This window comes from Corapipo altera, unplaced genomic scaffold, assembly GCF_003945725.1.
Source record: "Corapipo altera isolate COAL_440 unplaced genomic scaffold, ASM394572v1 181, whole genome shotgun sequence".
Lineage (NCBI taxonomy): Eukaryota > Metazoa > Chordata > Aves > Passeriformes > Pipridae > Corapipo > Corapipo altera.
This window is the reverse complement of record NW_020884999.1, coordinates 340802-364690: the sequence shown is the minus strand read 5'-3', so window position 1 is coordinate 364690 and position 23889 is coordinate 340802. Positions and strand designations below refer to the sequence as shown.

Genomic DNA, 23889 nt, shown 5'->3' with positions numbered 1-23889 from the left:
AACCCCTGGCAGGGCCTCAGAGGTGGGGTCCCCACGTCCCCCACTGCAACACAGCCTGACCTATGCTGGCCTTTGAAGGGCTGCTGGCCACTGTCCCCCCTCACCATGTCCCCAGGAGCTTTGTGTCAGCAGATGCACAGGAAACACCTTTTTCCTACTCAAGGCCAGCTCAGCCTGGGGGGACTCCTGGCTGGAAGCACAACTGCTCCCCTGGCCATGCAGGACTTAACTCCTCCATGCCCAGAGCTGCAGCATCACACCCCTGGAGCCCCCTCCCCATCGCTGCTGACCCACCAAAGGCGGCTCGGGGGGTTGGTAGAGCACAGCCATTGGTGGCTACACTGGGGAATGGTGAGTGAACCCCAGGAGCACCAACCAGCCCCTTCCCAAGCCAGGAGAGAGCAGAGGCTGCAGGGGGGACCTCAGAGAAGAAACAAGTGATTGATTTATTTCCAACTCCAGTTTTAAAGCTATAAAGTACCTGACCTGAGGGGACCAATTGGCCCCCACAAACACAAGGATTGTCCCAGCAGTAGCAGGAAGAAGTCCCAGTACAAAAGTGATTCACCCCATATTTAAAAAGTGCAGGAGTGGCACTGGCAGTGCTGATCCTGGCTGCTCCCAGCTACAGGAGCACCTGGACACCTGGTGCAGTGTGCTCAGCCCCTTCCAGCCGTGGGGTGACCCCAGGACACTCCCCCTCAACCTTCACATTGCAGGGATGGGGGAGGTATGAATGGAAAGGGGTGAAGTGAAACACCCCCCCAGAGCAGAATTGGGTGATGGGATCCTGGGCTCTGAGCAGGGGGATTTGGCAGAAAAAGCCACTAGTAGATGGGAAGAGCCCTTTTGTGGTGGAGACCTTCACCATGCTGAGCTACAAGCAGGGAGAAGTGTGGGGGGGGGCACAGCTGTGCAGGAACCCCCATAATTAAGTCATGGGCACAGTGAAAGGGTGGCTGAGGGGCAGAGATGCCCAGAGGTGCTGAGGTGTCCCATGCCAGGCTGGCACCCCACATCCAAGTGCCCCAGGGGGTTTGCAGCAATCTGCCCACACTCTGGCTTCGCCGTCACCACGGCACAGGGAAGGGGCCAGGGCTGCCATGCCGCTCTCGAAGACACCAGAAGAAGAGGAGCCAGGAAGTGCTGCTGTGAGGTCAGATCAGCTCCTGTTCAGGTGGGGTCAGAGGGGTGCTGTGGCTCTGTTGGGGGAACTGGCTGCCGGCTCCTTCTCTCCCTCTGGCTCCACCTCCGTGTCCAGCGAGTCGATGATTTCCCAGGTGCCAGAGCAGCTGGATGTGGGGGGATCTTTGTTGCTGTCCTGATACCACAGCCCAAAACTGCAGAGAGAGCAGATAATGGCCATGGGGGAGAAGAACCTTCCCAGGGAAGCTGCTGGATCCCAGCCTCTCTCTACTTTGGTGGCAGCAGGAGGACACAGCCTAGCTGCAGGCCCTGGGAATGTGTGGCACCTCAGGGGCAGCAGCAAGGCTTGCCCTGTCCCTGCCCAGGACAAGGCAGATCCTCCCTAAACCAACAACCCCCATTTTGGCAGCATCCCTGCCAGCCCTGCCCGGGGCAGCCCAGCTCCTTTCCCATCATACCCAAGCTCAGCAAGTGCCAGGTCTCAGCTAAGCCCCAGTGCCCTCACTTGCAGAGCTGTCTGTCCCCACCAGCACCCCAGCACAAGAGCAAACTTACAAGCTCCGAATTTTGGATTCAGGAGGCTGAGCATCCACACAGTCTGTGCCATGAGCTGGGAGCCAGGAGCTCTCATCTTCATCACTGCAGGACAAAGAAATAGGGGGAAAAAAACTGCACTGAGCCACAGACACACCTCAGCAGTGAGTGCTGGAGCCACCCCAGGGCTCCCTCTGGAGCTGGACAAACCTGCACCCATACAGTGTAGGGGCTAGTCCACTACCTTGTCCAGTGCTCCCAGTGCCACCACCTCATCTCTCTTTTGTCACACACACAGGGGCAAGTGGCATTTGGCCAGGCCATGTGCGACTGGTGACAGGGACACATGAGTTGCAGCAAAGAGCTCAGGCCCTGCGGTGCTCCCAGGGCTACATCTGAGCAAGACACCAACCACAGACATTAAACCTTTGATCTCTGGAGGGAGGAGGCAGCTCTGGGCCTGGGGGAGTTCCCTTCCAGGGTGTCATACCACATGGAAACACCAGAGCCTGCCAGCCAGCACCAGCCCTGCACGGGAGGCTCCCATCAGCCACGGTCAGCTGGACTCACCTGCTCGCCGACTCCTCCGTCGTTCCCAGCATTTTGGCTCTGATTTTTTTTCTCTGTTTTTTGATATTTGACTTCATCGCATTCAAGAAGAAGCCAGGAATTCTCTCCTCGTTCAGCAGCTCCCTGGCAAAAAGCAGCCAGCTGGTTAACCAACAGCCTGGGAAAGATTCCACCCCAGCTGAGTCACGAGCAGCCTCGTGCCCATGGGTGGCTGCAGGGACAGGAGGGACCCGGCTCACTGCCCCCACCACCACAGCAGGACTCACCGCTGGTAATAGGCCAGTTCCTCCTGCACCAAGAACAGGTTGGTCTTGAGCTCGTTCCGCTCTTGCAGGATCTGCTGCAGCTCTTCCTTGGAGAAGCAGCACTGAGCAGGGCTCCTGTCCCCTTCCTGGTGCTGTGGCTCCTCCATGGGCGATGGGGCTCCTTCCTGGGAGGATGGAAAGAGAGTCAGCAGGCAAGAGAGACCCTGAAACGCCCACCCAAAGGGTGGGTGCCACGTGCAGGCAGAGATGGAAGTCTCAGGAATGAGTTTGCTGCTGCAGCCCTCCACGGGCCAGCACCTGCTGCCCATCACCACATGTGGCAAACCCTCCTCATCCTTCAAGTCCCACCTGGTTTTTCCTCCTGTCATCTCGCTTTGCTCCACCCCTATCAATTTTTACAGAAAAAGATGTTACTGGCATCACTGTTCAATTTTCAGCTGTGGGGTTACTTGAACAACCATGTCCTGCTGGCATTTGGGTGCTCTGGGTGTGCCAGAAGCTCCACACAGGGCTGGGAATGTCAGGTCAGTGTTAATGATGCCTGGCAGCAGCAAGGCCACAGGCTCAGACTCACGAGGCCAGGCTCTGGCTGCTGGGTCTCCTGGGCTGTCCTGCTCCTACTGCTCATTTCCTTCTGGATTTGCAGCATCGCAGCCTCCAGGTCCGACTTCTGCTCCAGAGCACTCTTGAGCTGAGCCTGCACCACGGCCACCTTGTGCCGCAGGTCCTCGTTCATGGACATGAAGCGATGCAGCTGTTCCTGCAGCTGGAGGGCCCAGGGCAGCCAAAAGTGAGGCAGTGTCCCCACCCAGGGACATCAGAGCCACGGGGCAAGGCACTGCCCCAGCAGGCTCAGCAGCTGTGACACCCCTGGGGGGATGGGACATGAAAGCAGGTGCCCAGGCCCTTCACACCACACCCTGAGCTCCCACACCCCTCACCGCCTCTGTGTCTCTGCTCTTGCAGACAATCTCGTGGGCCTGGGCACGAAGTTCATCCCTCTGCTTGTCCACCACCTCCTTCAGCCGCAGCATCACCTCCCGCTCCTTCCGTGCTGTGCTATCTGAGACCAGACACAGGCCTGAGTTGCCTCCAGGATCCATGGATTCCCCCAGTCCCTCGACACTGCAAGGTTCCTCAGTGTTTCTGCCAGACTCTAACATTCCTGGTAGATCTCGGAGTAGGAACAGTGGAAAGCTGAGAGCTTTAGGCCATTCCAAACATATCCTTGTGCTGGCAAAGCAGCCCACACCCTACGCCTGCCTCCACCACCCTCCTGGGGGTGGTCCCAGCTTGGTCTTGGGGACTTGGGGCTGCTCTGGGGGTTTGGGGTCCCTGTGGCTTGCAGAACAAGGTAGCACTTATGCTCCCTGGTAGGACAGGTCTGCAGGAGACCAGGTCTCCAGGCTCCAGAGAGCAGCTTCAGCCCTGCACCCAGCCTGCCATCCCCCGCAAGGACACCCTGCGGCACCAGGGGACCCCAAACCCGCTGAGACACCCACCTTCCTGGGTTTGGCTCTCTGCAAGCTGCCCCAGGAGCTGCCGGTTCTGCTCCTCCAGGCAGGCCAGGCGGCCATGCAGGGTTCGCTCCTGGCGCTCGGCCTCCCACAGCCTCTGCTCCGGGTCCTGGGGGACGGGGAGGGGGGAGCATAGCCGGGTCAGAGCCGTCCCAGGGGATGGGGGACAGCCAGGTCAGAGCCACCACTCCGAGAGCAGGACAGCGGGTCAGAGCCATCCCAGGGGAGTCAATTGGGTCAGACAGGTCGGAGCCATCCCAGGGGATGTGGGAGAGCCGGGCCAGAGCCATCCCACGGGACAGAGACAGCCAGGTCAGAGCCGTCCCAGGGGATGCGGGACGGCCGAGTCAGAGCCAACCGCTGGGCAAAGGGGACAGCTGGGACAGGGCCGGCCCTACGGGGAATGGGGTCAACCGGGTCGGAGCCGTCCCACGGGATGTGGAACAGCCGGCTCAGAGCCATCCCCCGGGAACAGCCGGCTCGGAGCCGTCCCCACGGACGCTCCAGAGGGAAAACGCGGGGGTCGGTAGCACCGGGGAAGGTCCCTGCGCCCCGCTCACCTCCGCCTCCTGCGGCCCGGCCGGCGCCTCCCCCGCCTCGGCCGGGGCCACCAGCGCCTCCAGCAGCTCCAGCAGCCGCACCACGGGCGGCACCAGCCCGGCCACGGCCTCGGGCCCGAAGCGGCCGGAGAGGCGGCGCAGCTCGGCGCCCAGAGCCCCCGCCATGCGATAGACGTGCGGCGGGGCCAGGCGGCCCGGCGGGGTTCGCCACAGCGGCTCCGCCATGGCCCGGGCCCCGCGCACGCTCCGCCCGCCACGGCCCGGCCTGGCCCGCCCCGTCCGGGGCCGCCCCCGGGGCGGGATCTCACCGGCAGCGCCTCCCGATCGTACAAAATTTATTGAGCCACGGGGTAGGTGGGGTACAACAACCCGGGACGGTGCGGGGAGGGGAGGGGGGCTACGGGGGGCGAGTGGGGTGCGCGGGGGACACACGAACACGCTGTTGAATATCAACAGTACTAAGAGTGGGGGTGCGGGCAGGATTAGGCGTAGAGATCCTCGCGGTCGGCCGAGTAAACCTCCCCCTCCTGCAGCAGCGCGAAGTTGAGGAAATGAGAGGGGCGATGGACCTCGTGGTAAAACTCCTTGGGGTTGGCGAGCTGCAGCTCATACTTCATGTTGGGGTCGTGGCGAACACCTGGAAGAGAGAGACTGTCATCCACCTGAAAGCCTCTCCTGCCTCCACCATCCTCATGAAGCTCTCTACCCTCACAGGATCAGTTTTTAAGCATGGCCATGCTAGAAGGGAGAGCTCTAAATCCACAAAATTATCACCTTTTGGAACCCCCCCTCAAGAGATCTACAGTCCATTTCTCTATTTGAATGTTCTGTCTGTCACTCTCATTTCCTGACCCCTTCTCCAGCTGGCTGTGGTGTTCATCATGCCAGGACCTCCCCTCACTTCCCTACTGGGAACTGCTTCTCTCTTGCATTTTCCATTACCTCTTCTGCCTGATAGGGATTAATTATTCATTGGTGACAAACCAGACACTACAATCCAGACAGACACAGTATCTATTTCTCCTCTCTATCAGTTTGCTTTCTTGCCACCAAAAAAATCATTGAGAACTGACATCCCAGTGCTGGTACCAAGGAAAGGTCAGACCACAGTGCTGGTATCCCTGCCAGGCGCTGCAAGGAAGGTCAAGTTTTTGAGTAGGTAAGGAATGTTTCCCTGAGGAGCAGCCATTTCCTCCTCCCCAGGCTACTCACGCTGCCTCTTTTCCCATCCCCTTCCCAGGGCAGCTCACCCATGAAGTTGTAGTTCCAGGAGCCCTGTGCTGGGACCATGAAGAAGCCGAGGAAGCGGTCGGACAGCAGCATCTGCACCCTCTCGTAGTGGGAGGGCAGGTACCCCTTGGGGTTGTTCCCTTTGTCTGTGTTCTGGCGACCCCACTCGTACCCACTCGGGGTCAGTTTGTAGGCTGTCAGTGTGCAGGAGCCGGGTGTGAAACTGAAAGGGAGGAGGGATGGGGCAAGTCAGACTCATCTGGGGGCAGAGGAGGGAAACCAGGGATGAGCCAACACTCCCTTTCTGCCAAATTTTATTTTGAGACCTCAGCGTGTCCCCAAGCACTGCACCCACAGCCCCCCTCAGAGGGGCACCAGAAAAGCTCCCTGTCCCTCACCTGCAGGTGATGATGATGGTCTTCTCCCCATCCCAGGAGGGGTTGTCAGCCATGACCTTGGCGTGGGTGGTGACATCCTGCGGTGAGAGCTGAGGGGACTCGTTTGGTTGGGTGTGAATCCACCCCAGAGGTTCCATTTCCTGACAAAAAGGCAGCGGTTTAGAGAGAAATCAAAGATGCCTAAAACAAGACCACTTCAAGCCTGGCAAAAAGCACAGAGAGACTGCAGGCTTCCCCTCACCTGACCCCACTCAGGCTGGCTTCAGGCCAAGCCCTTTCAGTCCCACATCTGCAACGGACCAAGGGAAGCTGCCCCACCATGTCAGGTCCCTGTTATTGACCTTCCACCCACCTTGGGAACTCAACTCACCTTCAGATACTCATGCTGTGGCAGCTGCCCTGGGAGATGAACAGTCTGGTGTGTTCCCCACTGGGGCACCATCACAATGCACCGGATCTCCTTCACCTGGGGATTATCTGGAGGGCTCACTCCATACAGGTAACCTGCAATCTAGGAACAGACACATGCCTTAGAGGCCCGATAGAGATCTCCATGTAACCATGTGAGAGTGGGAACTCCTTATTTCTCTAGGAGAACATCTCCTGGCTGGCAGGTTCTCACTAGAGAACATCACAGTCTTGGGCCACAAGGAGCCATCAGGACCTGGCTAGAACTTGGCTGCTCAGATGTACTGCCAGTGCCTGTCTCCAGCACAGAAGGCTTCACGTGGACAGCAGCAGGTTCCCAGCCCTTCACCCCCAGTTCCTGACTGCCCAGGACTGGTGTGTGCCCAGCAGTGTGAAGCACAACTGTAAGAGATTCGCTGAGCACTCACCTGGGCCCGCAGGTCTGAGATGCAGATGAACTTCTTCAACACGTTCTTGGGAAGGATGTAGGTATAACCCGTCTCCTTTATGTCGTCTGACGAGACATAGATGTGGTTTGTCCGCAGGTGGAGGTTGGCAGCAGAAATGGCTCTGCAAAGAGGAGGTGATGATCAGAGGGTGCACAGATCCTCCCTGAGCACTCCGAGCCCTCCCACCACCCCAAGCCCTGCCTGCCTTCCTACCTGACCCGCCACTCAGTCTTGGAGGAGAAGGTCTGTGTTTCGTAGTTGCTGGTGGTGGAGGTGATGATTTCATCCCCGTGCTTGTTCACGGTGCGGGTCTGTGTGGCTGTCAGCTGTGACTGCTCCTTGGTTTGCTTCTCAATTTCTGCGATCTGCTGTCTCTGCTGAGACGGGGCCGAGATCTCCATGCCCAGGATAATGTCTCGGATCTCTGACTGTGTCAGGGATGCGACGTTCACACTGGAAGAGAAAATCCACTCAAGTCAGGCACTTGAAAATACATTCTGGACTCTTCTCATCAAGGCACAAGCTCAGAACATCCACTCAGGGTGCTTTGAAAAACGAAACCACAACTTTTTAAACAAGAGAAGGGGCCAAAACACATGATGCTTTGATCAGAAAAGGTTTGGTGCAAATATTTTTGCATACCTTACTAGAAAGCAATTAATAAAAAACAATTTTCCTACAAAGCTGATGATTCATTACCACAGGCCCTTCTACTCTTCACAAGGAGTACTGGTGCCCCAGTTTTAAGAGCAGGAAGGAAAGGCTGATAGGATTATTGCAGCTGTACAGTGGCTTACTTGTTCTTCTTGCCATAGTCAGCAAGGATGAGATCCTTCAGCTGCACCTCCACCTTGATCCACTCCTCATCTGTCAGGGTTGGCCAGATGTGGTGAGGCTCAGTGATGGTCGTCTTATCTGGTTTCAGAATAACTTTGGCTCGATCATTATTCACGTGTAGTGCTCGGAGAATCAGGATCAGACGGGAGAATGCCTTGGAGATGAAAAAAACATGCACTTAAACAGAAGGAAACCAAATATACAAGGCCCTAGTACAGCTCTCTTCTGTTTGGACATGCAGACATTGCATGGGAAGTGCCAGTGGAATTGATCTGAAGGAAAATCCAGGCAGATTCAGAGCTAAGTGCTCCCAAACAACAAATCATGAGGGATAATTGAAGCCTTGGTTCCTGCCTCATTTACCAGCAGCAAAGCAAAATTACAGAAGAGACATCTGTGCTCACCGTGTAGGAAGAGATGGTTTTCAGCCAGTCATCGTAGAGATTGAAGAGAACCATCTGGGGTTCAGTAGCCTTCAGGATGAGATCACCAAACTTTTCCACTTTCAGACAGGCCTGGAAGGGCAGCTGCAACTCCGAGCCTTTGATCACAATATTGGGGAAATCCAGCAAGTGCACCTGGAGTTTATCAAGAGGAATTAGCTCACAACTACTGCAGAACATCACAGGAACACAGAAGTGTCCTGTCACCTCCCAAAGGTTTTATACATCCTCACAGAGCAGTATCTGCATTGTTACCTCGAGTGGGTCCAACATGCCCTTCCGAGTCACTATGATCTGCTTCGGCTGCTCCTCCACAGGAAGGGATCGGATCAAGGCAGCCACTTCTTCAGCAGTCTTCCACTTGGCCAACTACAGAAAGACAGCAGGGTTAGAGAAATATCTCCCTGCTAACAGCACAGTCTCCATGTCTCTGGGAATCAGAGACATGCAAACCAAATTCTAAAAATACAATTGGAATTTATGGCTTGTTCCAGACCAGTGACAAGGCCCAGCATTTCCTCCTTACTGATCACAGAGGGCAGTTTCCATTCCTGGAGCTCAGTTACTCCTGACTGGATCAGAAAAAACAGCTGGCTACTCCACCTCCCTGGATTTGCCACCTGAGAGTCTCCTCACTGCACTGGATGTATGGCCAAGAGCGACATGATTTGTGTAAGGAGGAGCACTGTACTGTTCCTCAAGCCCTGCTTGATGATGTGGGGTCTCTACACCTCAGAGCCTCCAAATCCTTGCAATGACTTTGTTCTTTCACTTTTATATCCCATGCTCATGCCTGCCTGAGCACTTGTCACACACTGGACACTGGAGATCCAAACTCATTAAGAGGCAGGAAGATGAAGATCTTCATGGTGTTTTCTGCTTGAGTTAGTCCCAAGCAGTCAGAGCCCATCCCCAGCTCACACCAAAGCACAGCCAGGCCCTACCTGTCCCAGACGCTTCTGTCCTGCCCACACAGATGTGTGAATGATCTTCAGGAAGAGCTGTCCAGTTCTGGGATTGAAGATGAAAATGGCTCCATTGATGGGTTTTGTGGTCAAATTCCCTTCAAAAGTCTGAGAAAATAAGCAGAAGTGAGAAATACAGGGAGATAAATGTAGCCCACACCTTTACATAACAGCTGACTCGCTGTGTGCTTTGAGCAGGAACTGTATGGGACTTTTAAGAGCTGCTCTGTGCACACTGCAAAAATCTGGGAACATGTGTTGACTCCCAGTTTTCCATCCATGCATGGAAACCTCCACCTGCCCCCTCCCCCCAAAAACAGGGCATCACAGTCCCTGTCCTTTCCCTGAGACACACTTCTGGCCTCACCTTGTGAATGGTGACTCTGTACACATTGGTGTCATCCACAAACCAGATGATCTGGTTGGAGAAGAGCTCTCCGTAGTTCTGGGAGGAAAGGTACGGCTCCGTGGGCTCTGAGGAGTAGAGCTGCAGGCCCTTGCGGATCCGTTCCCTCAACACATACAGGGCAGGGTTTGCTTTCATAATTTTGGCCATGGCCTGCTGGATCAGAGGTTTGCTCCCAGGGAACCAGTTCCCGTAAGCACTGAAGAAAACAAACAGAAGGCCAAGTTGTTGCCATTAGATGTGAGATGAAGAGACAACAGCCACACACACGTTCTTCCACACAGCAACCAGGTACCTTTGCACCTGCTGAATGTACAACAACTTGTACTGCTGTGTGACTTCTGTCATGTCCCTGGGAGCTGTTCTCCTATGGCTTTTCCCTACATCTCCTTAGTGGGAAGCCACAGCATACACATGCTGCAGTCCCAGAGAAGCTGCACCTTCTCTAACAAGCACACTGCAGCAGGAGCTGCTTGCTGGGACTTCCTCCCTTGCTTTCCAGTGAAAAAGCTGTTGCCACTTGTAGGGGCCTTGAAAAAAGGCCTGTCCTTCAGCTCCAAGAACAGTCTGCCAGAAATCTAAGAAAATAAATTATTAATGAACTGAGGGAACAGAACCATTAGTATTGAATGAGCAGACACTGGGCAACCTGAAATGCCCTATCCAACTCACTGCACAGCTCCAGCTCCTGCCTGGAATACAACCCAGTTTGGAGATGCACTAACAACACTCACGAACCAGCAATGACAAAACTACAAACTAGAACAGAGAAGGTGCAGCTCTCACCTGTGCAAGTTGTAGGCCAGGTCGATGGCGATGAGCACCCCAGTGGGAGATGGGTAGATACTCATGTTGTCTGTGGTGTAGTCCAGGAACTTGGCTCTCGCGTAGCGCTCGATGTCATGGGAATCGTAATCTCCCCAGCGCAGCTGGATGTCTATCCAGTACTTCTGAGTGGTGGTGCTGTCCATCACATCCCTAGGGAGAAAGCAAGGCAGAACAAGTTAATCTTGCACAAAACTTTTCTGCCGTTGCTGTGTGTCTTTGACACAGAGTAAGTGCCACCAAGTAGGGACACTGCAGCCAGCTACTATTCCCATTCCATCCTGGAAAGGGACTCTGCTGCTCTCCTCATGCAGCAAATGCAGAGACTGGTAAGAGAACCAAGGGGGTTCAGCTGCAGGTTTAAACAAAGCAGTAGTTAGTCTGATGCTGTGTAGTCATGAGGGTCATCTCTCCTGGTGTGGTGAGGATTTAGTGAGAATTCACTCCAGATTCTGGCCCTGGGACAGCTCAGCTTCGTGGGGTGTCCAGAAGAACCTTCAGAGCTCCTGAGCAATGAGCTCAGGGAAAAGGTCACCCAGAGGAGAGAACAGGAGCAAAGACAGTCTTGGTGTTTTGCAGAAGGCAGTGGCAGGAGGTGCTGCAACCACCTACCCAAATGAGCCCTGCACTTTGCCAGGCAGGATTGTTTCCTCCAGTGTCCCCCAAAGAAAACCAACCCTAACTGCCCAAGGGATATGGGCTTTGGGGCTCTGGATGACAGGTTCAGCAGCTCCGCTCTCCAGCAAGATCAAGGAGAGGGAAAAGGGAAATCCACTCACTTGGAATCTGCGAGCAATGATGGACGTGACACGTTCCACTTATAGGAAGCAAAGAGAAGGATATCTGCACACGAGGAATTCATCTTGTATGACTTCCTGGGATGGATTGTCTCCTTCTGCACTGTCTCAATCTCCAGAGCATCCAGCTCTTGGTCAAACACCTGGGGAAAAGGCAAAGATGAGTTGTGTTCAAGCAACCCAGCTAAAGAATCTGTCCTCAACACGGAACTAAAACAGGCGGCCAGGAAAATCCCATTTCCTTCCCTCCTCCGTCAAATTGTTGAAGGAACACTGGCCCAGCTAGAAAAGAAGTGCCTGTGCACAGCACAGAAACAAACCAAGCCCACACTGCTCACCTGACACAAATCCATTACAATGCTCTCATGGATCTTCTGCCACAAGTGAGCTCGGAAAATCTGAATGAGGGAAATCTTCAGGGTGGGGATCTTGCCGTGCATAAAGATGCCTGTCAAATCCAGCTGCACCTGAAACCCAACATACACCTGCAAAGGAAAAGCAGGTGTGAGAACATGCAACAGCACAACTGGTGAAGTTTAAAAAATGGAGCAGCTCCTCTTAAGGAGGTTTAGTTCATCTGTAAGAGATGTTCTGAAGATTAATTAGAACAATTAAATGCTCTCATTTCAGGGGAAGCTCCTACAGGTACAAACTGCAGGTACTTACGTTGGCTCTGTTAATGGTAGGAGACCACCACAGGGTGAATCTTCTGTTTGGAATTTGGTTCAAACCCGATCTCTGGGCATTTGTCAGCTTCTTCCACTTCATGGACTCCTCAAAGCCACTGGCCTTCTCCCTAGAAAGGATGGCCATTAGTTGCACTAGCTGTCCTTCATCTCTGATGACTGCCATGTGCCACATATAATAAAGACAGGGAACACAGAGGGAGCACAGAAGACTGTTTCATGCAAAGAAATTTCCATGGATTTGCATGAAGTTCAACTCTAGCCTCATCCCAGGTGCCCTCACAACTGAACTACACAATGTGCTCACATGATGACTGAAAAATAGCAAAAGCTCAACAGAATCAGCACAGCCTGAGCCCAGGGCTCCTCCAGCTGCACCACTACGCTCCAGACTGCAAGACAAGGTCACATCGAAGTTTCCTCTTACCAGAAGAGACCCTCCCATGTGGGGAAGTAAGTGCCCTTGAAGAGGGTGTGCTCCAGGATTCCTTCCACCCCACCAAGAGCCTGGATCATGTCTGTGCGGTAGTTGTTCAGATTCCACAGTTTGCCATCGTGGCGCTGGTGTGTCCACCAGAACGGGTTCTGCTTCAGCACCTGGAGATGACAGTGCACCAGTGAGCAGCCTGGTGTTCACATCATTTCACCGCCTGCACTTAATGTGGGAACCAAGATGATGGTGACGATGATGTCCACAAACATGTAAAAAACCCTCATGCCCTCAGTCCTGGAGGACACAGCTCATCTACAACATGAGTTCTGCCAGTACAACTATGCAATTCAGACTGGGTAGAATCTAAGGTGATGATTTCATCTTTCAGGAACTGGCCTTCTATCATTAGAGGCTCTAAATAACGCATTTTTCCAATGTTATTAAAACTTAACATTTTTGAATGTTTGGTTTGAGACCATTTTTTTCTCTCTCCAGAACTGATTTCTTACTACACAGTTCTGCTAAGTGTGATGTTCCCCAAACACTGCAATCAATCCAAATGCTTCAAAAGTGGATAGCTACGAATTCTGGAGCACTTGGTTCTCAACAGCCTCTACCAGTCCCAACATGGCTTTAAGTTCTTCCTGCAGCAGACAGACAAGTGCACGTGCAAGAGTGCAAAGTGAAAGGACTTCGTCTGGAAGAGGCATCTTTGAACTTCACACTCAGGTGAAGAGAAATCCCCACTCAGTACCTGATACTGTTTGAAGTCAGTCCTGACTCTCCATCCTTTATCATAAGCCAGGGTGTGCCGGTCCTTCTGGAACAGGGTGTTGATACGAGGAATTCCCCTGTCCCACGAGTCCTCCAGATCCTCCAGCGTCAGACGCCTGAAGAAAAAAGCCCCCACACTTTGTTACCTCTCAATTTTACAGCAGTGCATTAATAATTAATAACAATATCACTTGATGATATCACAGAAATAGCACAGAGCTTGGGGCTCTGGCAGGGGACACTCTAAAATGCCAAACACTCAGCAAAAGTGCCTGCAACCATCACTATGAGCACAATGATATCAAACAGGCAAAAGAGAAAGCCCTTGTAAGTGCACAAAACTAACTGCAAATGGGTCTGATATCAGCTTTCCCTGGCACCACTGGCCATACTATTTCCCTTAAGCTGTGCCACGGGCGCACTTGCTGCTTGCAGAGTCCACACCTCCTCTAGAGGCAGGGCAGCAGCTTTACAGGCAGACTGTGGCTGGTACCACAAGGCCTGCAAGGTCTCCAAAATCCCCAGACAGCACAAGACTTCACATAGCTGCCTGTCCCCACACACAGACACACATGGCAACACACCTGTTCTGGGCTATGGCCTCCTGGCGCTTAAGGGCATACTCTGCCCACACCCTCTGAGAGTCAATGAATTCACTTTCCCATGGCTGGATGTAACGATACAAATTTGGGATGAGCTGGTCCTCCTCGTGACTCATTCCCGAGCGGAAGTGAGTGATGCCAACATCTGTCTGCTTGGACCACCTGGAGCAAAGAGGCACGAGAGTGAGGTAAGGGGGACAGGGCTTCATAGGTCACTGTCATGAGTTACTGTAAACATATCTCTGTAACATGGTGTGGTTTAGCAATCTGATATTTTTATGGGAAAGAGCATCTAAGAGAACACCCAACCCATGCAGGCATTAGAGCAGCACAGCTCACCTCAGGTCAGACTGCGGGATGAGAACGTGGCCCATGGAGAGCATGCCCAGCCCCCCCAGCTCTTTAGGGGTGTAAAACACCACTGGGGGAAAACGGCTGGGCATTTTGGAATTCAGCCCGATTTTGATTCGAGTCTGGATTTTATTCTCACACTTCACCAGCAAATCAAGCAACTCCTGAGTATTTACAACGGCTTCCCGGAAATATGTCATCAAGCCAATCAGAGCTGTGTTCCATTTATTGACAATCTAGAAGGGAAAGGAAAGGTTACATTTTCAGCTTGTCCCCCAAGCATCTGCAGGAAGCTCTTGCCACACATCTTTCTCCCATCTTACCTTAGTGAAGGTCGTGGAGCCAGATGCCATGAGGATCTGTCTCACTCTGTTGTGAAACCTCTGCATAGACTCGTCATCCACACGCAGGAAGCACTGAGCTGTGCGCTCCTTGGTGACCTGAAGAGCACAGGCCCATCAGTTCCCTCCTGAGACTGTAAGGGAATCCCAAGCTCTCCCACCCCATCAAACCCTCATCCCACCTCGTTCTGCAGGTTCCAGACCCCGTCCTTGTGGGTGAACTCCTCGTAGCTGGTGCGGCACTTGGGCAGGATGCGACACTCAAAGCCACACATGTTGAACAGCAGATTGGGGTTGTCCTTGCTGTACACGGACACGAAGCTGTTCTCCCACTGCACCGTGGTCACCGACCGAGGCAAACGGTTCTTGATGTCCCAGAACACAGCACGGCCCCTGGAAAACAAGATGTGCACATCTCACAGCTTTCCTAACACTACAGTCTCTCACGCCCACCACTCACTGTCACAATTCCAGCACAGAGTCCTCACTTCCTTCATCCTGAGCACCCATCAGCCTCCAACAGCTATTTATCACAACTAATTTTCCCACCCTCCCACCACTTTTTTTTCCTGGCTGCAACACTTACAGGTTCACATCATGTTTCATGAGGCGCATCCGAGCGTCCCGGGGCCAGCACTTCTTGTTGTTGTAGCCTACGATGTTCTCATTGTTGGGATCTGGATGCTCTGTCAGGTACCGCTGAATCAGGTCTCTTGCCTCATCAGCTGTAAACCTGGAAACACAGAGAAAAGGATCTGGAATTACATTAACTTCTCAGAACACCAGCCTGGCCAGACAGATAAGGACTTGCTAATGGGCAGCTGTTTATCGCAACATTTTTGAGGTAACTATCACATTTCTGTATCCTCCCACTGAAGGAAGGTTCAGTTTTGTTAGCATAGAGCAACCCAAGACTGTCAGGGTTAACTTTCCATGAACAGACATTAAATTTTATGTCCCCTTGTTGGGAATCCAGAAAAGACTTATTTCATCAGTCTCTAATTTACCAAATCTCTAACAGTTGAACTCTTGACATTGTTGTTTCTACTGGTCCATGGAAGCTGCAGAAAAGCAAACTGAGAAAGCAAGAGAAGCCATGTGGACATACAGTTGTTCTGGGAAGCGTCAATTCAAATATTCCTGATCTTCCTTAGCAAAGGGAACAAAAGCCTGGAGTAGGAGAACACCAGTTCCCCCTTTCACGGCATCTGCTGGCAGACGCCAGAACAAAAGTTCACCTGAGGAAAGCAGAGCCCCAGAGATCTCACCTGAAGAAGATGTGAATCCGGTCAATGTATCTGCAGAAGAGGCGGATGGGATGGGCCACCTCCGTGGCAATGTCTTGGAAGCTGAGGAAGTCATTTGGCATCTGAGGAGGCCCAGCCATTTCACTGGCCCGGTGCAGACCCAGCACCAGCAGGTCCATCACAAGCCCATAATACTGGACAATGAAGGAAGCAAACTGCAGCCCACGAATAATCCCGTAGGAGTTTGTGTGATTCATGTCCTGAGGAAATGAAGGGGAATTGTGAGAACCTGTCACAACACATCAGAGACCTTTCACCCGAGCAGCTGCTCTTTAGCAGGATGCAGAAGGCTCTTCTTACTCCCTCATCACTTCTTTCTCTTGCAGGTCTTGTGTTCCCTCCTCCCCCGTGGGTCCAAAACAGCCTCCACCCATGGGTCCCTTTTACCACAGACCCCTTTCCCGACAGCAACCATCACCTTGTAGTTGATGACCACGTTGTTCTTGGCTGTCATGTAGTCAGCAATGTTGTGATCAACAATAAGACGCAACAGCCTGTTGAGCAGTGTCAGGTCAATCTTCTCATACATCTTCTCAAATCGAGATTCCAGCATCACATTGCATTCACCTTCACTTGTTTCCCAAACATCTTGCAGATTATTAATGCCTGAGGAGACAAACAAGTTTGTTATGTTATCTGTCACATCAGAGTGCAGAAGCATCCCCCGGGCACAGTCAGGTCCTGTAGTGCTGGATTTTTCAGACTCTGGACTTTCCAGTCTATCCAAAATGGGAACAAAAATATGTAATCAACCATGAATGCTACTTCCCCAGTATATATGTATATATAACCTACAAAATACAGTCTGTGATTGGAATGACCATTGACTGCAAGTTGCAAATATAAAACCTCAGCTCCCAAGGGGACTCATAAGACACAAACCCCACAATAGGAAAAATAATTTTTCCATGGAATCCAAGACCCCACTAACCTTGGCACCACTTGTACACCAACAGTGGGGGAGGTTCAGTGTCAGCAGGTTTGATCCATGGAGGGAAGAGTCTTCGCTTATCAGCCTCATACCACAAGTACTGATCCAGATAAGCATCTGTGATCTTCTCCAAGGGCTCAACATCATACACAGGGACTAAATGGCTGTAGAGATCCATGAACTCAATTCCCACCTAAAAATAAAAAAGAAGAGAAAAAAACTTGGGCTTACAGTTGACAGAGAACATGAAGTCTTAGCAACATTCAGCTCCTGCATGCAGCATAACCTTTAGCATGGTCAGGCTTTCACCAGACACTCACCTCCTTGAAGGCTCTCTGAGTCAAAAGGTGTCGCTTGATTCTGGACAGAGCTTCGTGGGGATTATCATAAGCCTGTTCAATCAATCCCAGTTCCTCTCTCTGTGACTGATTCAGGCGTGATTTCACACTGAAAGCAAGAAAGAACAGCTCAGCACCTACGCATGAACAGACTAATGGCCACTGCATTGAACTGATGAACTGATGTTCAACCAAGCAGATCCAGACAAGATCTGTAACTCTTCAAAATCCACATCCCCAAGCTGAGAAGCATGGCATTGGTTTTGCCCAAGTGAGAGTCCACAAAGAACCCCCAGTCAAGTTGGTAGTACCACAACCTACAGCCTTTATTAGTCCATCAGGGTAAATTTTACCATACTCAATTCCAGGAGAACAGATAACAGAACAGCTTCAGGACCCTTTCCCAGTGCTCCTGCAGATCACAATCACTTCCCACTGCTTACCTGTAAGCCTCCTTCAGCCTCTCCAGGGCTAATATCAGCAACTTGGTGTCATGCTTGTAGGACAGCGGGGGGAAGGGAATGGGGGAGAACCTCCTGCTCTCCAGCCAGTGCACTGTGGTTGTGTACACAGCAACAGCCTCTTCCGCAGTGATGTACGGCCCGTCCTGCAGAACCACACCACCAGTGTCAGTCAGTGAAAGCTTCCCCATGGAAATAGCACCAATCTGGGCAATCTCAGGGAGGACAGAAGTACCTTCAGGTAATTATGCTGCCGTTCCTGCTCAGCTTTTAGGTAGAGCCTGGTCAGCCGGCCCAGGTTCTTCTTGCAGACGGTTTTGTCCACGGTGGCACCGCGGCGGATCCGCTCCCTGTTGTAGTGAGCTGTGTTTGTCCACCAGTCAGCCTTTGCCTTCACATACCTCAGGATCATGTTCTCAATCGGAGTTGGCAGGCCTGGCACCTGGGCAGGGACAGTAAGTTGAGGGGAGCAGGAGTGGGAACCTCCCCAAGAGCAGTTCCACCTGGGATACGTTAAACTGAATCAAAAGGCCAAACAAGAGACTTACCTTCCAGGGAATATTGGCCTTCCAGCACCGCCAAGCCTCACTCAGGTGCTGCAGAATGGTTCTGGCTTTGTTCTGTTTGATTCCTTCTGGCATCATGTCCAGAATGTCGTGCATGACGGCTGCCCTCAGCTCCAGGTCAAAGTGAGACTCCACACGCTGCTTCGTGACAGTCTTTGCAACGCCCTTCGAGTGACGGCCTGGAAAAAGCAAAGTCCTTCAGGAATTCTGACACCACTGGGCAGTGATCCTCCTTCTTCCTAACACAGGAGTGCATGGAAGTGCAGGACGTCTCAAGAAATTACACTGCCACAACATCACTGATGAGTTTGGAGTAGATGATTAGGAGGCTACGGACCCCACAGTGCTATGGAGCAGGGAATCCCACTCCCATTTGGAATCTGTTCTGGGGCACTGATCTTTTAAGAGCTCTAAACCAGCCAATAGCTCTTGGGATTGACATGGAGCATGGATAAAGACAGTGGGAATAGAAAACAAGCTGGCAAGTAAACACTATTAATCTTTACCACACACTCCTCCCACATCCAGGATTTACAGGATGCTGACCTTCAAACTGCCTGGCCAGCAGATTCCCCAGCCAGCGTTCCAGCAGCGGGGTGATGCCCCTCATGAAAAACAGCCACACTCTCCAGCCTGGAGCCCAGAAGCCACAGCCAGGACCTTTGCCCACAGGCCCCTGGAAGAAGAGAGACATGGTAAGAGCAGGTCATTACTGACACTCCAAAATCCCTCCCTTGCTGATCAGTTTACATGGGGTCACCATTACATGGGAAGGTGGAACTTACTGTGTTAAACCTGTAGTAGATGAGATGCTTGAGGTCCTTGCACATACGAATCTGCCTCATCAGTTTGTACTTGTACCGGTACATGCCCGTGAGCTGACCCACGTGGGCAAAGATGTACTGCAGACCATCTGCCAACTGAAACACAGAGCACAGTCAGGGATAGCAATAAACACCTCCAGCAGCCAGAAGCAGTGTATTAGGCCATACAAAGTTCCTAATGCTGACTCATACAATGACCAATTCTTATAAACTAGTATAAAAGCAGAATTTCGCACAATGCCGCATGTTTTTTTCCCTTCTTCTCCATAACACTGCAATGATCAGTCATTTTGTGTATCCCATACATGCCACTTGCCATATAAGATATTCCAATCCTCCTCTCAACTTCCCCTCATCACCTTAAATATAAAAAAAAACCCAGCCTACCTGAAATGCATCCACGTTTCCCAGTCTGTACTGGACGTGGCTGTCCACCACCAGCTTAGTCAGCCGCAGGACCTCTCGGCACAGATGGAAAGCGTTACCAAAACGGGATTTTTTTCTTTCCTGGGTAAGATAAAATATCCAGAATTTATGTAACAATGTCATAGAAGAAACTACTCCAATTTGATCAGCCTGTACAACAACTGAACAAGCTGAAGCACTGTGGCCTGTCTTACCACACCAGCTACTCGGTAAACTCCACTCTTGGGTAAAACAGCACATGGACTGATACCTTAGTGGTGAGGGTCTTCACGGGCTTCAGGTTGAAGTTGTAATCCAAGTGAAGGTAGTTCAGGTTCTTTCTGTGGATCAGCAAGTTCAGCATGTTGTAGCCCTGGCGACACACCTGCAGGCCCACTTCCACCCAGTCCAGCTTCGTTGACTGGAAAAACTTGGTAGCCTTGAAGGAGCGGAACAGATACCTGGAGAGAGCAGAGACTACAGTCAGCTGAAACCCCTACACAAACCAGCAATCCCCCATCGAACAGACCCCACTCACCTCTTCTTCTGGGCCTTGGGAGGTCTGTGCTTGAGAGCATTCAGAACATAGTATTTCAGGAGCTTCTGGTAGGAGACTCGCACTTTCACTGGCTGGCCTGCCGGGCAGTGCTCACGGTACCTATGGATAAACCACACTCCAATGTTTCAGGTAACTCACATTCCTTACAGAATGAGTGTCCAGAAACTCTCCTAAAATCTCTAGAAACCAGTCACAGCAGGATGTATTTATTTCATTTCCAGTAACAAAGAACCACTTTGACGAAAAGTCATAATCACTAGAACAGTCCCTTGCCCAGGAAAGAACTCACCAATTCTTGACCAGTGGGATATCAAGAGCTCTCCGGGTCCTCCCAGACCTCAAGTTGAAGGGCCGTGGGGCCCACAGCAGGGCAATGCCATTGGCTGTGTTATCTGTGTAGAGTGGGGTATCCTTCAGGAAAGGTTCCACAAACTCTGGCAGCTCAAACTCTTCATCGTCGTCAGGCAGCGGTTCCTGACTCTGAAATTCAGAAGCACCAAACGTGTTTCCTGGTTGTTTCAGCTCAGTTTTCTGAGTTAACCAAGCAGAAAACAATTCTTTGTTCTCATGGAAGTGGCAGTGTTGAGTATCAGAGAAGCAAAAAACGCTCAACAAGGCAATCTGGCTACTAGACTCTGAGATAGGTGCTACAGAGGTAACTCCAGGGAGATGTCAGCTCCATGAAGGTTACACCAGGGCAACCAAACAGATAAATGAGCTGTCAGAAGACTCTAAAATAATACTGTTAATTAGGCATTGGGCTTTATCCTACAGGGACCATAGGAAACATCTTTGTGCAACTCCAGAAGTAGAAAAAGCCTCAAATGACAATTGTGGGGTTGTTTGTCAAATGGCTTGACCTTCTGAAATATCTATGCGTGTGTGCTCCTATCAGAAGCAAGGTTACAAACAACATACTAAAGCCCCATCACCTCCCCAGTGCAGGGTTTACTACAGACTCTCCTGGCCAGTGACTCACCTTGACAGAATGTCTGTGTGAAATGGGGTTGATCAGCGGATCGAAATAAAAAGCTGGGAGATCAGGATCTTCTGTTTTAATGAAAACAACGTTTGGAGTATGATACCTACAACACAAAACACACATTAGAGCATCTTGACAGCCTTCCCCTTCTCTCCTGGCTCTGGGGGCTGCTGCACTTACCAGGTGAGGTGGACGTGGTGTGGCAGGTTATTGTACAGGTACGGGAAAGCAATTTTGTACTCTGTCCTGATTGGCTGCCTGATGATAATTTTGTTGATGTCATTAAATTCATTCCAGTCTTCATCCCTTAAACGAGACAAAAATATACTGTTATACAAGCACTGAGGGGGACAGAGAGGCAGTTTGTGCCTGAAAATACCCTTTCCTAGATAACCACTTCTCTCTCTCCTAAACCCAACACTTACTGAAGATTGATGTCTCTAACAAGGGGCTCAAACTTGGGACCTCCAGGAATAGCCATGTTCAGTGCCTTGGAGGTGAAGAACGCTTTCAGGTCAAACAAGTAGAAGTAGTTGTCATCCACAAGGTCAGTAAGCAGCTGGTTGGCCAAGCGGTACAGGGTGGACATCATGGGCAGGGTGAACTGCCAGCGCTGGTACGTCGAACCGTTGACATACCTGTGAAGGACAAAGCACAGACATCCTGTGTGTGGAGGAGAACTGGGACCAGAAATAACCCTCACTCGTGCAAAATATCAAGGGCAGATAGCATATGGGCCCCTCTAGCCTGAATGAAAGGCTGCAGGACTGTTAGAGACCACTACGGACTCCTTCTGCCCAGAAAATGCCAACTGCTCCAGTTCCTCTCCTCCTCCATGTCCAAGCTGACACAGAACACCCATGCATCTTCAACAAATATCAATTTCAAATTCCAACTAGATAATCCAGGTTGTCATCTTTATGGTATGGTAAGAAACACCAGTTTTAGCACTTAAGTGGGCAGCAGCCCTCCGGGGCAGAGTGGCCTCATTTGCCCTTGCTGGATGACGAATCATAGAATGGTTTGGATTGGAAGGGACCTTAAAGCTCATCTTGTTCCAATCCCCTACCATGGGCAGGGACACTTTCCACTAGACCAAGTTCCTCCAAGCCCCACCCAACCTGGCCTTGATTTCCAGGGATGGGGCAGCCCCTGCTTCTCTGAGCAACCTGAAGACAAGAGATAACAGCTTCACATCAATCAGGTTCTCCCTCTCGTCCTTGAGGGAAGTTTTTTCTTCTCTCCACCAACATCACAGGCAGCTCAGCACAACACAGCCAAAGGTTACACACTGCTGTGCACAGGTAATTCACGTGGTGTGTTTGGTTTCCCCCTCTCCCACTGAACTGTGCTACCAGAGCCACGTACTTCCTGTTGTCCTTCAGTGGCTGGTGGTCGTAGAACCAGTCCAGCACAGGGGCATCCTCCTCGGGATCCAGCTCGAGCTGGATCGCTTCCAGGGGCTCCACATCCAGAATGTTATCAGCATAATCCAGAGGGGGCTCTTCATCATCAAACGGGGGGAATCTCATCCTCTTGAAGTGACGCCTGTCCCTCTTCTCCCGCCTCATCATGATCCACATTGACCTGCAGGAAGCCAGAGATGGTTAAACGAGGGTTTTAGGGTGGAAGCACAAGAGTTTGTCCCCCCTGGATGAGGGAAGAAGGCACCTACCCCCACTGAGCAATGTACACAGGCTCGATGACCCAGGGGATCTCATTCACAAAGGAGATGGCACCGGTGATGTGGTAGAGGACCGGAACGTCTCGGATTTGCTCCCAGGGCATCGGCATGTTCTCCAGGAGCTTCAGCACAGCATGAGGCATGTACTTCAGGGCTCTACAGTCAAAAATCAAGGAAAACCAGGGTTGGAATTGGTCTTGAGAACAGTCATCCTGCCACAAACCTTCACACCTTTCCCTCCTGTGCGCTGCTCGTCCAACCTGCTCACAAAGGCTCCCAGCGACAAATCCATGAACTTCCCACTCTATCCTTGTGCTTCATGCACTGCACTACCAAAAGGCTTTCTACTGATTTGGCTTCCAAGAACGTTACGAACAAAGATAAAGTTTTTTAAGGGAGTTTCTGGAGTTTTTATGGGTAATGGTAAGTTAGTGCAGCAGATCATGATGTGCACGAGACAGCTCTCTGTACCCAAACAGCAAAGATGCACTCACGATGCTTTTTAATCCTGAAAAAATGTATGTTAGCTACTTCAAACTCTCCCTCAATGTCTTCTAAGACAATGTATTGCCCAGGGTAAAATTTTTTCTCATAAATTCAAACCAACAACTCTTTTTGCTGATCCTCTTCTGCACTGATACCTCAGGGCAACAGATTAGCTACAAGTGACAAAGAAAGGCCTTTGGAAAAGGGGCTTTCCCTTCCAGGATATATTATCCTGGGTAACCTTTTCCTCACAAATTCAAAGCCACAGCTTCCTCCACTGATACCTCAGGGCATCCCCACTGAGCTACAACTGACAGGGAGAGCCCCTTCTCCAAAGGGTAACAAGTCATTCAACGATGTGTTATTATCCAGAGCAATGGGTAATTAAGAGGGTTTTTTTCTCATAAATTCAAAACAACAACTCTCTTTGCTGATCCTCTTCTGCACTGAATCCTCAGGGCAATGGATGAGCTACAACTAACACGGAAGAGCTCTCTGGAGAAGGGTCTCTCCCTTTAAACCATCAACAAGGAGCTCTGACAAGGCGTCAGAGAAGGATCAGAGGAGGATGCCCTCGGTTCCCCAGGTGCCACATCCCGGGGTATGGGGGAGTCCCTTACCCCAGGTAGACGCGCTTGTCGTGCCGGAACTTCCTGTTGGTCATGTCGCCGTGGTCGCGGATGATCTTTCGGACGTGCTCGGGGGGCATGTCCTCCTTCTGCGCATCCACGAACCCGAATTTCCTCTTCTCCGCATAGCGCTTGGCCTGCAGCTGCTGCCACTTGCGGGCTGCGGGGACACACAGAGC

General features: G+C 51.7%; 2 protein-coding genes across 2 annotated transcripts in view; both read right to left on the bottom strand.

Moving 5' to 3' along the window:
- Positions 1-422: 422 nt before the first annotated feature.
- On the bottom strand, positions 423-4818 carry RILP (Rab interacting lysosomal protein). The gene is made up of 8 exons (XM_027666867.1): positions 4594-4818; positions 4019-4142; positions 3458-3579; positions 3091-3282; positions 2517-2680; positions 2251-2373; positions 1702-1785; positions 423-1340 (listed from the first exon to the last, which is right to left on the bottom strand). Exons 1-8 carry the CDS (start codon positions 4816-4818, stop codon positions 1184-1186), a joined length of 1191 nt encoding a protein of 396 aa, XP_027522668.1. The 3' UTR covers positions 423-1183.
- Positions 4819-4911: 93 nt separating this feature from the next.
- The window catches only part of PRPF8 (pre-mRNA processing factor 8), a 20036-nt gene continuing 1058 nt past the window's right edge, over positions 4912-23889 (bottom strand). Inside the window, exons 3-43 of the mRNA XM_027666866.1 lie at positions 23702-23870; positions 22587-22751; positions 22280-22498; positions 21337-21549; positions 21092-21217; positions 20909-21014; positions 20219-20409; positions 19909-20028; positions 19642-19831; positions 19353-19472; positions 18927-19061; positions 18688-18817; positions 18124-18320; positions 17811-18017; positions 17558-17721; positions 17097-17223; positions 16777-16969; positions 16264-16451; positions 15807-16045; positions 15125-15271; positions 14721-14931; positions 14521-14637; positions 14186-14433; positions 13829-14008; positions 13225-13360; positions 12465-12634; positions 12018-12147; positions 11690-11836; positions 11334-11494; positions 10516-10707; positions 9691-9928; positions 9303-9431; positions 8614-8727; positions 8320-8493; positions 7876-8069; positions 7292-7531; positions 7058-7199; positions 6592-6732; positions 6222-6361; positions 5844-6046; positions 4912-5230 (exon numbers count right to left, since the gene is read on the bottom strand). Of these exons, the coding sequence (XP_027522667.1) occupies positions 5076-5230; positions 5844-6046; positions 6222-6361; positions 6592-6732; positions 7058-7199; positions 7292-7531; positions 7876-8069; positions 8320-8493; positions 8614-8727; positions 9303-9431; positions 9691-9928; positions 10516-10707; positions 11334-11494; positions 11690-11836; positions 12018-12147; positions 12465-12634; positions 13225-13360; positions 13829-14008; positions 14186-14433; positions 14521-14637; positions 14721-14931; positions 15125-15271; positions 15807-16045; positions 16264-16451; positions 16777-16969; positions 17097-17223; positions 17558-17721; positions 17811-18017; positions 18124-18320; positions 18688-18817; positions 18927-19061; positions 19353-19472; positions 19642-19831; positions 19909-20028; positions 20219-20409; positions 20909-21014; positions 21092-21217; positions 21337-21549; positions 22280-22498; positions 22587-22751; positions 23702-23870 (6908 nt within the window). The 3' untranslated portion in view covers positions 4912-5075. The remainder of the gene's footprint in view (positions 5231-5843; positions 6047-6221; positions 6362-6591; positions 6733-7057; positions 7200-7291; positions 7532-7875; positions 8070-8319; positions 8494-8613; positions 8728-9302; positions 9432-9690; positions 9929-10515; positions 10708-11333; positions 11495-11689; positions 11837-12017; positions 12148-12464; positions 12635-13224; positions 13361-13828; positions 14009-14185; positions 14434-14520; positions 14638-14720; positions 14932-15124; positions 15272-15806; positions 16046-16263; positions 16452-16776; positions 16970-17096; positions 17224-17557; positions 17722-17810; positions 18018-18123; positions 18321-18687; positions 18818-18926; positions 19062-19352; positions 19473-19641; positions 19832-19908; positions 20029-20218; positions 20410-20908; positions 21015-21091; positions 21218-21336; positions 21550-22279; positions 22499-22586; positions 22752-23701; positions 23871-23889) is intronic.